General features: G+C 35.0%; 1 protein-coding gene across 2 annotated transcripts in view; it reads right to left on the reverse strand.

The window, feature by feature from the left end:
- Positions 1-7,060: 7,060 nt before the first annotated feature.
- The window catches only part of ZNF385D (zinc finger protein 385D), an 844,414-nt gene continuing 833,895 nt past the window's right edge, over positions 7,061-17,579 (reverse strand). The window contains exons 7-9 of one of the 2 annotated variants that reach the window (XM_020290132.2): positions 10,461-10,639; positions 9,283-9,384; positions 7,061-7,446 (exon numbers count right to left, since the gene is read on the reverse strand). In XM_020290132.2, the coding sequence (XP_020145721.1) occupies positions 7,213-7,446; positions 9,283-9,384; positions 10,461-10,639 (515 nt within the window). In that variant the 3' untranslated portion in view covers positions 7,061-7,212. The remainder of the gene's footprint in view (positions 7,447-9,282; positions 9,385-10,460; positions 10,640-17,579) is intronic. The other variant, XM_012783261.3, reaches the window with a different exon arrangement.

Here is a 17,579-nt window from a genome sequence, read left to right on the forward strand (position 1 = left end):
AGATTGATATTGGATAAAGCCCTAATTATGTTCTCTAAGCCATAAGAATATAAGGGGAGAAAAATCACATGGACATTTTTCCCTTAAGTTGCTTTTTACAGGCTTACACACATATAGAACAAACCACAGTCTTTTTTTTTTTTAATTTCAAAATCATATTCAATTTTTTCAATGTCAATGCCAAAGTTTTCAATAAGAAGCTTGGTTGTCCAAAAAAGAAAAGAAAAGAAAAGAAAAGAGAAAAGAAAAGAAAAGAAAAGAAAAGAAAAGAAAAAAAGAAAAGAAAAGAAAAGAAAAGAAAAAAAACCTACAGGAAACCACACCATACTGCCTTTAATTTGCAGGTATTAAATGTATGTGGATTAAGCTATTTTTAGATTTGGAAACTAAAGTCCAAATTGATTCAGGTTGATAAATAAAAACAGTTATCACTCAATTCATTTGATAGGGTTTATTTGTAGTCTAATTGTTAATAGCAACCTATGTAAGATTGCCAAACATCCAGTTTTGGTGAGAGCTGAATATTTCATCATACATTGGCTGATATTAAATTTTCCTATGACTGACCACTCTTAGGAGTCAATTCAAAATTAATTGGTTAAGTCCAGTAAATGAAATATTACTAGAAGAAATGATTGGCTACAATTAAATAAGGAGACCTTAGTTGAAACTGACAGCAGACTTCAACTAATAGAAATGAAAAAAATATGACTAATAAATTTCCCAAGAAAAGCAATGCTCTTCACATTTAGCTTCACGTGAGTATTAAAAAATAGTTGTTTTTTTTCAGGACAAAACAGAGTAGCTAATGTAGCTACATGATATGTAGCTTTGGCATCCGATCAGTTTCATTTTAAATATGTAGGAATATAAACACTGTAAGTATATAGCATTTTAAAGCAATCATTGAAATTTATAGGAATATAGTTTAGATTTTTGAAACCAATTTGAGTGGCAAAAAATAACCTGCTTTTTAAAAATTTGGCTTTTTTTTTTTTTGCACATCTATGCAATTGATTATTATCCCTATTTTTATCAGAAAAGAATCACTGAAATACCAACTGAGTGGGTCCAGTTTCCTCACAGATAACTTGTGGTGAGGCCAGCAACTGTGCTCACTGTTCTGTGATGCTCACTCCTGTGCCCAGCTCCCTTGGCCACAAGGCTTTCTTCAATATCCAACACTTCCACACATTTTTCTCCAATCCCCTTAAAAACCACATGCCATCAAATGAAATTCTTCTTGACTATTTGATAAAAGTTAAACTTTCCAGGATCTCAAGAGCTTAACTGCTTTTTTGTTTCTACTTATACTAGCTCAAAGTCATAATAGACATAAAGCATTTCATGAAGGGCCTTTATCTAATATGAAGCCACCCCTACTGCTAGTGTCTTATACTGAAATTATATAATAATGTATCTTAGGTTGACAAATGTCCAATAAAACCCACATTGTTATTTTTGGTGAATAAAATTCCACACACCCTGGATATGGCTTCAAAACTCCATAACAACATTGTTTCTTAATGGATTTATGTGAGACTATATTATTGCTGAAGAACTTTTAAAAAATAATTGTTTACTAGCAAAAATGCAATTTGTGCCTCTAATAGAGGCTCTCTTTGCTAATTTTCTTTAGTCCTGCTTTACCATATCCTGCACACTACTTGGATTTGACAAAGACTCAATAAGCATTCAAATTCTATATTTAAAGTCAGTAGCTTGTATGAAATGATACAATTGCATTACCCAACTCAACTGCTAGCAAAATAATCTTGCTAGAGAGCATAGTACCTTGACATGATATCAATTTGCCAACCTCTTGAATGCCCTAAAATGATTAAGATTCCCAAGTGTGAAATTAGAATTTCCATTCTTAAAATAAAACCAACCTAATAAGTGTAAATAAAAAGGTTTACCATGGCTTTAAAAGAGGATGACAAGTTATAAAAGATATTGAGGTTCATATTTTAAAAAGTATGCATGTATGTGTGTAAGCATTTACCTTAGAACTTGTCACTGTACAATCACTTATTTTTAACTGTACTTCTTTTTACACAAAACATTTTAGCCCCATTTTTTGGAAATTGCCTTTACAAATGACCTGTCAGTCATGAAAAGAACATGATCTCATTCTTTATAGTCTTAGTAGAGTTGATCAAATGCTAAGATATTCTACTTGATCATAAATATGAATCATCAGGTTTCACTTCATTTGACAAATGCATTTTGTCAGTTTGTAAAGTCAACTCAGCCATCTAGAAAGGATGGGTTTCCATCACTGAGAAGAAGACAAAAGAGATCCTTAAATTGAAGTTAATTCTGTCCTCTGACACCTGAACATTGATGACTCAACCAGAGAAATCTTTAAACTCTGTGACCTTTCATGACCTGCATGGACTTCTAATCAAGTAGCACATATGAGGTTTTTCCAGTGTTGAACCTCCCTTTCATCGCCATTCATCATCTGGTAAGCTATACATTCATTCCTGGAAGTAACAACCTTGCAGGCCACGTGAGGATGATATATCAACATATCCATCTTTCACTGTAAGTCCTGATACCACTATCAGAACTAGTAAGCAGGCAATGGAGACCTGCTATATAAATGATCCATTTCACCTCCTGCTACTAGTCTCTCTAGTTATTGAAGCATAACACACAGAGATCAGAAGAGATGCTCCATAAATAAATTCACTGTTTAATAAAAACCAACAGCAATCGCTAAGTAAAACATTCACTGTCAGGACTCAGTTCAAATAAATTTTGTAATAATGGCAAGAGTGCATAACTGATATACTTGGCTATGGAAGAAATGGTCTTATTAAGGTGGTCATTAGCTGAAATACATGCAAACTCAAGTCAGAATTAGTTATGGCTTAGTTGGGGACCCTTTCTACTGAAAAGAGAAAGTGCAACAAAAGTAATAAGGACGAGGCATTTAAATTGTTGCTCCCTTCCACACCCACCCTGTGAGCTTTCTATGGCTCTTTTTGGGTTGGTTTTGTTCAGAATTTATTATGTTCTAGACTGGGAAAAGAGAGGCAGCGTATCTCACATGACTTTGGTATAAGTCCAATAATAAGTGAATAATGAGTAATTTAGCAACTCCTCCAATATTAGGTGGTGAAATCATCATTCTGATTCAGGAGACAAATGACCTACCCTGTGATATACACTCGATATGGAAAGAAGTACAAAACATTTTTCTAGACACGTGCAAGTATTTGAGTAGCTATATTGTTCACTTCAAGAAAGCTGTCTTATTCCTGAGAGGCTGAGAGAAGTGGTCCTTTAGTGCTGATATATTAAACCAGCTCAGCCTTTAATCACCCTCATCCATTTTACTGATAAAGAGATTAAGGGCAGGGCATTAGCTGACTATTTAAAGTTACCCTGCTGGTAGGGGACAAAGTCTACAATAGACTCTGCCTTCTTTCAGGCTTCTCATTGTTTTTCCCACCACTTCATGCTGCTGTCTTGTGTACAAATAGTTATTAGCACAAATCATTTATGCTCATGTACAAAAAATTCTCTACATCAACTCAGTTTTAATGAAAGAGGCCTCTAAACAACTTCAGTTATCCTTTAGCTTTGCGATGTGATTTGTTCAAAAAAGTTGAAACATTACACGGGTACAGAGACAAAGACATGAATCTAAAATTTAATTGTAAGTAAGTGAAAGTTAATGTCCATGTCCAGTATGTATTGGTGTGTGCCTTAGAAACTCAAATGGGCACATCCACAGTGTATTTTGATTCTATTTTTAAAATTCCACTGTCTTTCAATTCTCAATCCTTTGTTTTATGATTTCCTGCTCTTTTCATTCCCAAATGAGTATAAACACTCTCTTTGCTAAAGAGTTCCTTGGCAACAAAATATGTAGCAACTTTCAAAAAACCAAATTATATCTCTGATGATAATGGCAGTGAATTATCACAATACATCAGAAGCCCAGTAGTACCTAAAGATAGGGATCCTTTCCAATGAAACAGTTGTGATATAAATTGCATAAACCAAGCATGTTTACTTATGTGAATAAAACAACTACTCTTCAAAGTTTAGGAGCAGTGAGAGGAGCAATTTGTCATGCGTAATCACCTGTTTTCTCAGAAGAGAAATACATGATCTCCTCAATGACTGTTTCCCATTTGTCTGGATGACCTAGATGAGGTGCACAATGCTTTTATCCAGAGGCATTTGGCTCTTGTAATGCATTTATATTTGCTTCAAATGAATCAGAGATGCTTTCTCTATTACTTTCTTTGCCATGGGTGTGATGCCCAGAAAGGGATGTATAACCATAAAGTCAGACAACCCATGGGGATTGTCACAGCACCCCTACTGACCAATCTAAATTGTAGATCTTTATTTGTGAAAAAAAGTTCCCTAAGGGAAAAGATACAGCTTTATAGCAGCCTGAGCTATAACGGATGTTGATCTGGTATTGATAAATATGTGGAGTGAGGGGAAACAACTCACAGAGAATCCACTATAAGTTCTATGGTTAGGCTTCATCCTTTATTAGGTAGTGAGTAAAAGACAACTGATGCTTACAACTCCAATTTAAAAGACCATTTAAACAAAAATGGTTCCATAGCGAAGTGAGGCAGAAGGGATCCAGGTATTTCTGAGTTTTCTCATATGGCTGATGGAGAAAATATGGCTGATTTGTTTGTTCCCAGAAAATCATTAAAGTTAGTAATGCCTTATGACTCAGGACTCTGTATCCCACAGACCCTGATTTCTAGTGAACTGGCTCATTCACTTTGGTGAAAATGGGGAAGAACAGTGAAAGCACATTGTAGTAAGATTGCATTAATTAATGCGAAGTTCTCCAACCTTTATCAGTTGTAAAGGTTGTTGGGTAGAGATTCAGATGATTATGAAAGATAAAAAAAATATTTGACACAGCAGAAAAAGGAAACTAAAGCTTAAAACATTTAGAAGCTTGTCACATGGGATATAGAGTCCACCTGGCTGACCTTAGCAGGGTCTGTAGGTGAAAAAGGAAACACTTGCTAAAACCAGAGAATAGAAATGTTGGTAAATGCAATAATATAACTGGATACTTTCAAAAACAAATTTGAATGCTATTCAATGTTTAACTAGAGAGGCATGGTTCGAAATTCTTTTTACCAGATTGATGGAATACATTGTCTTTTCATTTCTTCTTCCTTCCTTCCTTTTTTTCTTCTTTTTTTGTCTTTTTGTTTTGGTTGTTTGTTTAACAAAAGATATATAAAGTGAACTGCTTTAAAGATATGTTTATATGACAAATTTCTATAGCTAGATGGTGGAGAAGAACTCCAAAGATCATGTTTAATGTTGAGCACCAAGCACGCTATGGATGTTTCTTAAATATAAAATGACAAATGCGAAATACTTATCTCTCAAATGATTCCCTCTTGATTCTTTATACCTCTCCAAAGGTTACAACAGTTTGAGAGCAGTTTCAGGAAGTCCATGTTCAGCCCTTCCCTGTATTTTTAAATAGTCTTTACAAAACCTTTTAAAAAATAGTTTTTTTTTCTCTAAACCTAAATCATGTAGGGTTGATTTTTATATGTTTTATCACTGTTCTAAGATTGAGTGTCATTTTTCTTATTAATGCAACAGACTAGCTGCATCAAACTCCACCATATTGATAGGTATATGTTAGCTTTCTAAGGGAAAAAGCAAATAGCCTTTATCACAAATTAAAGGCACAGCTATTTTTATGCCATTTGTTACCAATTTAATGATAACATGTAACACTGGATGGTTATATAATTATTTTATATAGATTTTCTTTTTTATAAGTTATTCTCTTAATCTTTCTAACATATATACAATATACATATATTTATATATACCCCTGATAAATCTTGTTTTAAAGGTAAAACATCAGCTCCTTTCAGCCTTTTGGTAAATATAAAAGGCTGTCAGTATTTCACAACTCCACTGGAGAAATGATGGTCAAGTGGACCTTACCAGTATCTTTTTTAACACTATATCATTGGTGTGCAATTAACTCAGATTCATTTTTCTTGTTACTAACATTTAAATATATATTAATTGTTTATATCATGTCAGTAGGACATCTAAAAAAAAAAAAAACAATAAAAACCCCACAATAATAGCTAATGCTTACTTCTACCATCATACTTAAAGCAGAAAACTTTGCCTAAGAGACAACCCTACTGGTATGATATAAAGGGGGATATTGCAAAGATGCAATATTCTCTGTTTTATTGGGTATGTACTAACATGAAAGATCTTTGCTTTGCATTATCATAGGTTATGATTGTCCCTCATCCTTGTAACAGAATAGTTGTACTGATTTCTTCCTAAACACTCATGATGCGTGGATTCATCTGTTTTCAGATATAGGTTCACTACAAACACTTGCCTGTTTCGAGCAATATTTCTTCAGGGTGAGAAATTAGTATTTTGTAAGAGATCATTTCTATTAATGTCTCCTCCACCTCTAAGCTTAGCCCTGTACTATCTCCAAGCTAGATAGTGTAGGAAAATGCTGACCAGGGACACCTGCATGACACCATTTGGTGTTTGCTTATTGGTATGAAATAGTTGTTCATTCTACCATTGCAATTCTTTAAAACCTAGTGGCATAGATCGAGACACAGCACTATTGTTTTACAAGACATCTACTGTATCTACTTTTGTTGGGATAAATACCCAGTAATTGCTGTCATAGCAAGAGGACCAGCACGGGTACTACTATTCACAGTGTTGCTTTTGTTTTTTGTTTGTTTTTTTTTTTTTCCTTTTTTCTTTTTTTTTTTTTGTATTATTTTGATCTACAGAGTAAATTATTATATATACATTGGAACCAGTTAATGCCCTTAGACAATGTATAGTTGTTTCATAAAGCAGGAAAGACAATGCAGGGGGGGAAATAGGTGCCCAAAAGCACAGTCACAAAGGCTTCAGAAGTTCTAGATACCACTACAAGTCAATGCTGGAGATCACTTCTAAAACAATCAATGTTCGAGAGGAATGCTTTAATTTGGAGAAAATATCACTCCCTCCCTCCCACCCCCAAACCTCCCCCCCTTTTTAATAATCTTTTCAATTCACTATCAAAAGTCCTGGCTCTTCAGATATACTTTAAACTATAAATAAACACTGCATAGTTCTCTTTTGTTTTGTTTTGTGTTTTTTTGTTTTTTGAAAAATTATTGCAGTACAAGGACTCCTATTTGGAATTCAGTAAGGAGCAAACAGCACGGGAGTGTGGGCGGTCCGAATGGGTCCTGGAGCTGGCCGCAGGAGTGCTGGAGGAAGTGCAGAAGTCTGGAACAGGGTTGCTGCCGGAGCAGTTCGAAGACTGAAGGGGGAACTGACCGCCACAGCAGCAGCAGCTGCTGCAGCTGCCAGCGGGTTGGGTAGAATTCGTGGAGCCAATGGCTTTGAAGGTTCTTTTGAAAATACTAATTTTACCTGTAAGGAAAAATAAAAAATAGAGTGAAAGAACAGAAGTTTTGGAGTCTTTATATAGAATCCAAAAGGGTGGGCAGGTTTTAAAATACAGCAGTAAACAACTGCAAAGAAAAACTCACATGTGTGAACTGACAATAAAGATAATGGAAAGCATAGGATATTTTCCCTTTGGAAGAGTTGGAAGATATCAGAAAATGGCCAACCAGGGATGAAAATTTCTCCTAAAAAGTACTCAGACATCTTATTTTATTTTTTGTTGAAAATTATATTTTCAGAGGAAAGTATACATCTTGAGAAAAAAATAGAAAATTATTATGCTACCTTCTATATACATTAGCTATCAAAAAGTAGACACTTTAAAAGAGAGATTTGTTAATGCTTTCAGTTGTTATTACACTATCCAAGTGCATAAACTGGGAAACACAGAGAACACTGTTTCCAATGGTGAGAGGTATTATTCAAAAGAAACAAAAATAACAAAATTCCACTTTGAATAAAAAAGTAAAGAAAATTTATCTCCCCCTAATTTTGACATGTTCTTCTTCTTCTTTGTGCAAACAGTAACCACATCCTAATTCTACTCTACAAAACCAGTTACATCAGTAAGATACCTATTCTCAAGGAAAGAATGTACCCATTTATGGAAACAGCAAAACAGTGATAGTTATGAAGGAGGGGACAGTTTAGACGCTTATAGTAATACAATTTTGACTGCCTGTTTATTTAAGAACTATTTATCTCATTGTCAAAACCTGCATCTATCATGGCCAGAGACAGAACTCAGGGCTATGACTAGTGATGCTGAAATATCAGCTCTGCACAGAATTCTCCACCCCCTCCAATGCAGTTAAAATCAGGTCTTTGCAGAAAAGCAAAGTAACTTCCTTTGAATAAAAATGGGTGATGCTACTAAATTAATTGGGTCAACCCACACTGGGGTCTCATAATAGATGATTGCAGTTTTCCTTGAACTATATTTTCATGTGTCAGCAGCACACAATAGCACCAAATATTAAGATCTATGTTGAAGTAAGATTTCAAAATGCATAATTTAGCACATACTAGAGATGGGTTGTTCTTAACTTTTCACTGAGCCCTGAATTTCTCTGAAGAAAGCCACTGTCACCTCAATCAGAAAAGCAAAACAAAACAAAAATACATGTTCATCAACATTAATTGACAATGTCAAGAGGTTTCACAGATTTCCTCTAAAGTCCTACCAAAAAATCCAGGTCAGGACATCATAATAGTATGCTTACTAATCTAACAAGCATATTTGGAGTAACGGGGAGAGTGTTTCCCAGGATATATTTCCCCAGGCCTTATAAAGTGTCCTTGGATGAATAATTAAATCAAATAAGCCATACTTTGGAGACTGTGTTACTCAAAACCCCAAATTGTTGAGGGTAACAATAATATCAATCCTTTGTCTCTTAAACACATTCAAAAAGGGCATATAAGAACTTGTTTTTCACTGACCTTCTTTCATAAAGTATATCCACTACATCAAGACAAGATTTTTTTGAGATGACTTACTTGACTCGAAAGAGCCTGGCTTTTCTCCCTGCACTATGCTCTGTGATAAACCTGAGCTCAACTCAAAATCTGGGCCGTGTCTAGTAGTGGCAAAACGCTGAAATGAATTATGAACCCAGTAACTCCGTTTGGGAATAGAGGTTGGACTCTTATATCAATTGTCTGTCATTTCTTGGATATGTTGTATTTATTCCATTTGATAACTGACCATCACCAACAACAAATATCCGAGTTCAGTAGATTGAGTGACGCTGAAGACTTAACAGTCCTTATCTTTTGGGAAGAAAGAGTGACACTCACCCCCAGTGGATGTGCTGCCTTCTGTAGTTTGTTGTAAGGACTGTATTTAGGTTTCGGGGGCTTCCCAGCAGCTCTGTCTTTGTGCCTTCTACTGCTAATGTGCTATTAAAAACAATGAAAAATGACAGCTTTAAAAAAGCCATTCAAAAACAAACAAACAAAAAAAAAACACCTCACAAATATTGCTTTAACCTGAGAAAATATATTGATTATTTCCATGCAAATTTCAGAAAGACAGAAATAAAAGAGCATGCACTTTTGTTCTGGGATTCTGATGCCTTAAGGATATATAATTTTATGCTATCCATTTTAGTATATATTTAACAAACAGAATCATCTTCTTTTCACCCAGGTCTTTTTCTTATCACTGCACACATCTCCTTTTTTTTTTTTTTTTAAGAAAAGCATTTACAAAGAAAAGGAATGTCTGAAGAAATTTTATGTGCAAATAAACAAAGATGCCCAGGCAGGCATGAATTTATTTCCATACTAATATTTATCCTCACATTTGTACAGCCAAATGCCAACCCCTTAAATTCTAAAGATAAATAACTAAGGTGCATAAAATCAGCAAAATATCACACATACACATACAAAACACAACATGATATGAGGGTTGGGCCTTTGGTTGGCAATGTATAATTGATCTCTTTGGAAGGCTATTCATAGTAAAAATGAATACAACATGATTAGTCATCCTTTTAGCAGGTGGTGGAAGGATTTAAAAATACAGTAATACCATGTAATAAAGTACATAAAATAAAAGAACACACAGTATAAAATTAGTTGTAACTTGTAAACATCTAAACAAGTAAAAATGGAACATTGCAAGTTGACCTTTAAAGAAAATCAACACTTCTGAGTGGGAAACCTGGTAGAGAAAAGATCTGATACTCTTCTCCCACTCTTCCTATTCCATAAGAGTACAGATTCAATGCCGTCAGTTTCTGAAAGATTGTAGGAGTCATCACATTTTAGTATTCCCTCAAGCAATTAAAATAATTATAAATAAATAAGGATAAAAGGTTAGTGGGTGGATAGATGGGTGGATGAATGGATGGATAGCTCAGTGGATGGGTGAGTGCATGGGACGGAAAGAAATAAAAAGAAGGCACAAATATCCTCTTTCTAAGGGTGTCTCCTTATCTGTTTTTATTCTTAGAGGATGTGCTGCCCACCTGTTTAAGTTGTGTTTCCGAGTTGACATGCACATCACAGATTTCACAGTGAAATGTTTTGTTTTGGAGGCCTGTGTTTCCTTTATTAACAGGTCCTTTGCCTTTCACTCCTGCCCTAGGAAAGGCTTTGATAGTGCCGCTTCCATTCCGGGCTTCTAGCATGGTTTTGTGCTTAGTACCTGCCGGAAATATTGAAAGAAGGAAAGAGAGAAGGTGGGGAGAAAGGGGGTGGGAAAAATTTTAGCTAGTATGTTTTTTAACAAAGCAACACAATAACAAAATTTCATGCCTTATTTTAGTGCAGTTCTTCCAGGAATTATGATTGAAGTACGTTTGTGACATAGTAGACTGTAACAATGCGCGCTCATCACCTTATATAACATTATTAAATGATTCATTTTTTTCTAATGCTTCCCATCATAAACAAGCACCATCAACATAGTAGCTAAATGTGAGAGTCCTGAGGCAAAATTAAATGGGTGTGACTTCATTTCATTTCCTCTTGATGCTAATAAGACATAAATGATAGCTGATGAGGAAGAGTGATTTAGCTTCTAAAGGTATAGTTGGAGGTGATGTGTAACAAATGTAATCAGTTTAAACATGGTGTGTTTACAGAAGTGGCACTAATTAAATACCCACTTTCTAAACAGAATACAAACAAGCTTTCTTGGCTATGTGTTTTAGGTTCAAAGAGGAAGAGTAATAGTAAAAAGATCTTAACGACTGAAAAGAAAGCCATATTAGTATAGTAATATCCACAGTGACTAGCTATGTAATTTTAAATATAAACAAATACCAAGAAGAAGGGTGAACTCATAGGCTAAGAAGATATACTACAGATTAATGCTTCTTTTTAATAAAACAATATGTTTGGGCTGTCACACATAAGTAACAAAACTTTAATTATCAACCATTAACATTTGTTTTTATGAGATCACTGTAGTTACATACAGTTCATAATGGCAGTTTGTTCTCAAAATTTTGCTTGAAATTTCCTTTTTCTTAAAGTTGATAAATATTCCTTATTTTTTCTCACTTGGCCATGTGCTTTTGGCATGAAATTTTCTTTTTCTTCTTTTTTTTTCTTTTTCTTTTTGAGACAGAGTCTCATTCTGTTGCCCAGGCTACAGTGCCGTGGCATCAGCCTAGCTCACAGCAACCTCAAACTCCTGGGCTCAAGTGATCCTTTTGCCTCAGTCTCCCAAGTAGCTGGGACTACAGGCATGTGCCACCATGCCCAGCTAATTTTTTCTATATATTTTTAGTTGTCAATTAATTTATTTCTATTTTTAGTATAGAGGGGGTCTTGCTCTTGCTCAGGCTGGTTTCGAACTCCTGACCTTGAGCAATCCGCCTACCTCAGCCTCCCAGAGTGATAGGATTACAGGTATGAGCCACCATGCCTGGCCTCATGAAATGTTCTTTTACAATCATTTGTGTTCTGTCATTCTGATTTTAAAAATATTTTTGTAATAGTACTAATTGCATTTATTAGATTGTTGGTCAGCTCTGCAAGCATAAAAAAAAAAAGATCGTTAACTTCTGAGTAATGGGCCAACTTCCTAGAACCATTGAATATTAATGAGGAAAACATGTTGGGAGAGCGCTCTAGGTCAGTGCCGATCACTTCATGTTAAATAAGAGACAACACATGAAATAGGTTTACAGAGTACATGTTTCCCTTCTTCAAATTGATAATAACTTTACTGAGTCCAATATAAAAAGTGTACATTCTTACAATTTAGATTACCCACTTTGAATATCCATATTCTTATCCACAGCTTTCTAATGTTTATATGTCAGCATATTAAAGAAAGAGAAAAAAGTCAACATCCTGCAGGGAGATTGGAGGAGCTGAAATAGGAAGCGACAGAACTGCTCTGTGATGATGGTTGTGATGCCTCACTGAGGCTTGCTTTCGCCCATCTCCCTTGTAATAGAGTGAGTCCAAATGTTGTCCACTTCATACGAAATTGGCATAAGTGGTAGCAGGGCACAAAAATGTCCTAGGGACAAGAAATGAATATGTAGATGGTTGGGCAAACTTGTTTATCTCAACAGATAATTTTATTGAAAAATTTTTTTCCACACAGATTCTTCAGACAAACTAAGAAGCACTTGTGGGGCAGGTTTGGTTTATGAATGCCTAAGAAGACAACTGGAGAATCATTCTCATCCTGACTTTCTTGAAGGACTCCCAGTTCACTTTTGGTTAATATCTTTTGTGATTAAGGGTTGGTATTTGGTAGGTAGAACCCAAATGGATCAGAATACTGCTTTAACCTATGCAACAAGATTTAAGTAATATCTTAAATGGGAAGAAAGAAAAAAAGCTAGACATAAGTGGTTAGCTTCAGCATTGAGTGCCAAGCATTAGAGAGGTGAGGGGAAATTTAAAAGATTTGGCCACAATAGTAAGGCATAACAACAGCAGGAAAATAAAGTGCTTCCCAGAATATCTTTGGAAGACTAAGACCTACCTATGTCATGTCCCTAAAGGAAGAGTAGAAATGGAACATAAGTGAACATTTGAGAAATACCCATCCTCTCAGAAAATCATTTGGTTGTTAGAATTATTATTTCAGTGTAGTTTTTCCACAGAAGCTAGAAAAGATAGGAAAATCAAATATATCTACCCATTCATGCCTAACACACACACATACATGCACACATGTGCACATACATACACATATGTTAAAATGTGGCAAGACTGGGGGAGAACTTCAATTATTAGCTTTGACTGTGAGGTCACTATTCATGAAACAGAGTGGGACGTTTGTACAGTGTAACCTCATGCATTTACTAACAGATTGTCAGTCATAATCAAATAGCTATTAGTTTTATAAGATCTTAAAGCTTGAATAGGCTATAAGAGTGGCTGTATTTCCTTTTAATACAGATAAAACTCAGTAAAATGTACTGAATTTTAAAGTATTTACATTTTTATGAGATAAAATGTGCATTAATACAAGCATAGTGATTATTAGAAAAAACTCCTATTCATTGAATCTTTGATAAATAGGACACTGTGCTAAAATTTTTACCTACTCATAGCTACCCTATGAATTACGTACCATTATTACCCCCATTTTAGAGATAACAAACTAAGATTCAGAAAGGTTAAGTTACTTGCCCATGGTACCCTTGGGAGGTATAAAGTAGATTTCTAACTAAGTCCCCAGAAATCTACTACTAAGGATTTCTAAGCCATCTGGATACAGTTCCACGTGAATCTCCACAGAACCTTTACTTTTCTATTTTGTTAATATAATCTCTTCTGAACTTAGATTTCTTTGAGTCTTTAAAAATCTCCTCCAGTCCCCTCCCCCTTTTATTTCTCAAGATGCTGTTTTTTGCTTAGCACAGTTCCATGAATCGTGGGGCGTGGAAAGGCCGTGTCTCTGTGTTGGCCACTGGTGTCACCACTGGTTTCAACATCATGTAAACATCTTGCAAGGCTGCGCCTTCCTCTGTGATGGCTCAGCAGGGCTGTCACCAGGCTGCTTCTGTACTTTACTCCTTCTTCCTCTTTGGAGAGATCTGCAAAAAGCTAAGCGGACTATTTTTCTCCTATCACTTTTAAAAGGCTGACACTCTCAATGACCTTCACTTGAAGTTTCACAATTTCTGAAAGGTGAAACCATACTCCAACCGCAGTTTAAATTCAGCAAGGCATAAGGCTCCAAGAAATCCTGTATTTGTTTGCTTTTTGCTTATTTATTTATTTTGAGTTACTCTGGGGAAAGATACATGTGCATTTTATATCTGTAAAAATAAAACTAATATGGGAAGAAAGGGGTAGCTTTCCCTTCCATTCTCCATCATCTTTAACAACTTCCTTTTTAGCTGACTCTTGAGTTAGGTACTGGCTTAAAGGAAAGGTAGCTAAGCAAGAAAACTAGCAAATGACTTTTAAAAATTAAATAGGTATTCATTAGGAATAATTCATTAGGTCGTATGAAAAATAGAGAAGCATTTTTAAAAAGAAAACAAAAAATATAATTCCACCAGCTAGAGGCACATCAAAATAATAATGGTTATTATGTATCAGTCTTTTATTTTCTATTTGCATATGTGTATTTTCAAAGTTGGGATAAGTTAGCTAAAGTGCGTCTGCATAAAAATTCCTGTGGAATTACACAGACTTTTAGAAATGCAAATGATTTTTAATGACAACATGGACTTCCAATACATGGATATGATATATTTAATCACTTATCTAATATTAGACATTTGTATTATTTCCTTTTATTTCCCTATATAATTAGGTTGTGATGAACATACTACTCATTAAGTCTTTTGTCACATATTTGATTGTTTCCTTAGGATAGATTTTCATTAAGTGGTATTACAGGGAACAAAGACTATGACTACTTTTAAGTCTCTCAATTCAAACTGCCAAATTCCTTTCTAACCATTACAAAGAATGTTTCAGAGGGATTTATTTTATAGTGAAAGCTATTTTGGTTTAGTCTAAAAAATTTGCCCCTCTGTAAAATAAATTTCAATATCTTCAAGTTTAATTTTTTAGAATGTCTATTAAATAAATAATATTTGAAAGCATTTGACTACTCCTCAATAAACACATGCAATTGCCAGCAATAATTTAGTTACCTTCTCATTGACAAGTACACAGATTCAACTTATAGATAAATTGGCAGGAAAGTCTCCATACAAAGTGCAAAGGTTTTTCTTTATGATGTGTTTATTTATGATATTCAGTATAATAGCATTGTATACCAACCCTTGGGTGTCTTAAGGAAAAAAAATTCTCTTGAATTTATAAACCTGAAATGTATAATTACTATCAGAAACCTCCGTGTGCTCTTTTTTTAAACCTTTAAATGTCAAGTTAACCTTTTATTACACCAACCTCCATATAGCACACATTTCCCATGTTAATCTTGTCTTAGAGAAGAAAACTTGGGTTTACTTTATCAGCAAACATTAAGGCACCCAGAATGACATCCAGGGTGTTAGGTGACCAAGTAATGCCCCATATGAGTAAAAAATTGTGTTATTTCTGTCAGTTTCCTGGTTGAAAGTAATTTGCTGATTCACCAGTAATGTATCTAAGGTCCAATTTGCAGAGGTGAAAGTAGAGACAAGGAAAACAAGACGTCTAAAACAGATTTAAAAATAACTTTGCTTTTAGCATCAGAAAAGGCCCCAGAGGGAAAGTTCTGGTCAGCATGAGGTAGAAGACAAGCCAAGTGATGGACCCTGTGACCAAAGAAAGTCCAGGGAAGAAGAGCTCTGCATGCTGAGGGATCCAATGGGTAGAGCACATGGCTCCTCACATGGGGGACATAAATGCATGGAATCAGTATAGCAATAACCCTTGAAATCCCAGCATGTGAGGAGAAGTATCAGGCATCCAGAAAGCTGCTTTTAGCCATAATGCCCTGAAACTCTGATTACAGGGAACACTGAGGCTTTCCTATGCTGCTGTAGACATGCATTGAATAATCTTTATGTACACCCATCTTTTTTCCTTAAGAAGGAGGCCATTAAGACCATGGAAAGTGCCACATTGCTTTTATACGCATTCCCAAAGACAACTTAGTATAACGATCTTCATATAATTAACATTCGATAATCAATAAATGGACAAATTAATCACACTTCCATAGTGTAATGTAGATATGATGCTGTCTTATTTATAAAAGCAATGTTTTTGTTTGCTTTTTATGTAAACTAGTTTTGGTTTCTATTATTTTTTTAATGAAAGTAACAGATGCTCTTGGTAGAAAATTGAAAGAGCACAGAAGGATATAAAGTAAAAAGCAAAACCTACACACATCTCAACTTCAAGCTCCAAGCTCTCAGTAGTAACACATTTTCACGTGTAAACTTTCAGAAATGTTCTAAATATCAGTGACTTTATATGAGGCATGAGCAGGGAAAATAATATAGGTTGAATATTCCACTAGTTTTCACATGAAACCACTTTTAATAAGAACAGTCATATAAAAATACACAGCCAAAAAATGCATCTTGACACATCTTTGAAGTCGCTCATTCTGGTTGATAATCAGTGAGGGGTTGCCGAATGTAAAAAACTAAGCCATGAGTGCTCACAGAGATATAAAAATTATTTTTATTAGGTAATAGACTCCAAATCATTCACTATCACAATCCCCTAAACATACTACTTGTGAATTATAGCTGTAGTACACAATCCAGTAGAAAGCTTCTGTGATGACAGAAACACCCTATGCCTACATATGCACATGGCTAGTATAGTAGCCATTAGCTATGTGTGGCTCTTAAGCACTTGAAATGAGACCACTGCAACAGAGAAACTAAACTGGCAATTAATTAAATGAGGTCGCATTAGACAGTACAGGTCTAATATTCAAGTATGCCCTGCATAGACATGTGAAACATAAAAGAGGTACAATGCTGCATTGTATTTGTTTGTTTGTTCGTTTTGTTTTTTTTTTTTTTTTTTTTTTTTATCATTTGTAGAAAGCTTAAAGAAGTCACATAGTAGAATTCCAAAGATGTGGAAACAACCCAAGTGCCCATCAATACATGAGTGGATTAATAAAATGTGGCATATGTATACTATGGAGTTCTATGCAGCCACAAAAAATGATGGTGATCTAGCACCTCTTGTATTATCCTGGATACAGCTGGAGCCCATTCTACTAAGTGAAGTATTATAAGAATGAAAAAATAAGCACCAAATGTTCTCACCATCAAATTGGTATTAACTGATCAACGCTTATGTGCACATATAGTAGTAACACTCATTGGGTGTTGGGCAGGTGGGAGGGGGGAGGAAAAGATAGGTATATTCACACCTAAAGGGTGCAGTGCACACTGTGTGGGGGATGGGCATGCTTGAAGCTCTGACTCGGGTGGGGCAAAGGCAATATATGTAACCTAAACATTTGTATCCCTGTAATATGCTGAAATAAATTTTAAAAAGCTGTCTTTATTTTCAATCAAATTGTAGCCTTACCATCATCCTAGAAGATGCCGAATGAAAAGGACAAATAATCTTTGGGCCATAATAATAATAAGGCCATGAATACTGACCACTGCTGACTGGCTTGAATGAAGTTTTCAAATGAAACAAGTCTCTGCACATTCTATTTCTGAACACAG

Source organism: Microcebus murinus, chromosome 1 (genome assembly GCF_040939455.1).
Source record: "Microcebus murinus isolate Inina chromosome 1, M.murinus_Inina_mat1.0, whole genome shotgun sequence".
NCBI classification, from domain to species: domain Eukaryota; kingdom Metazoa; phylum Chordata; class Mammalia; order Primates; family Cheirogaleidae; genus Microcebus; species Microcebus murinus.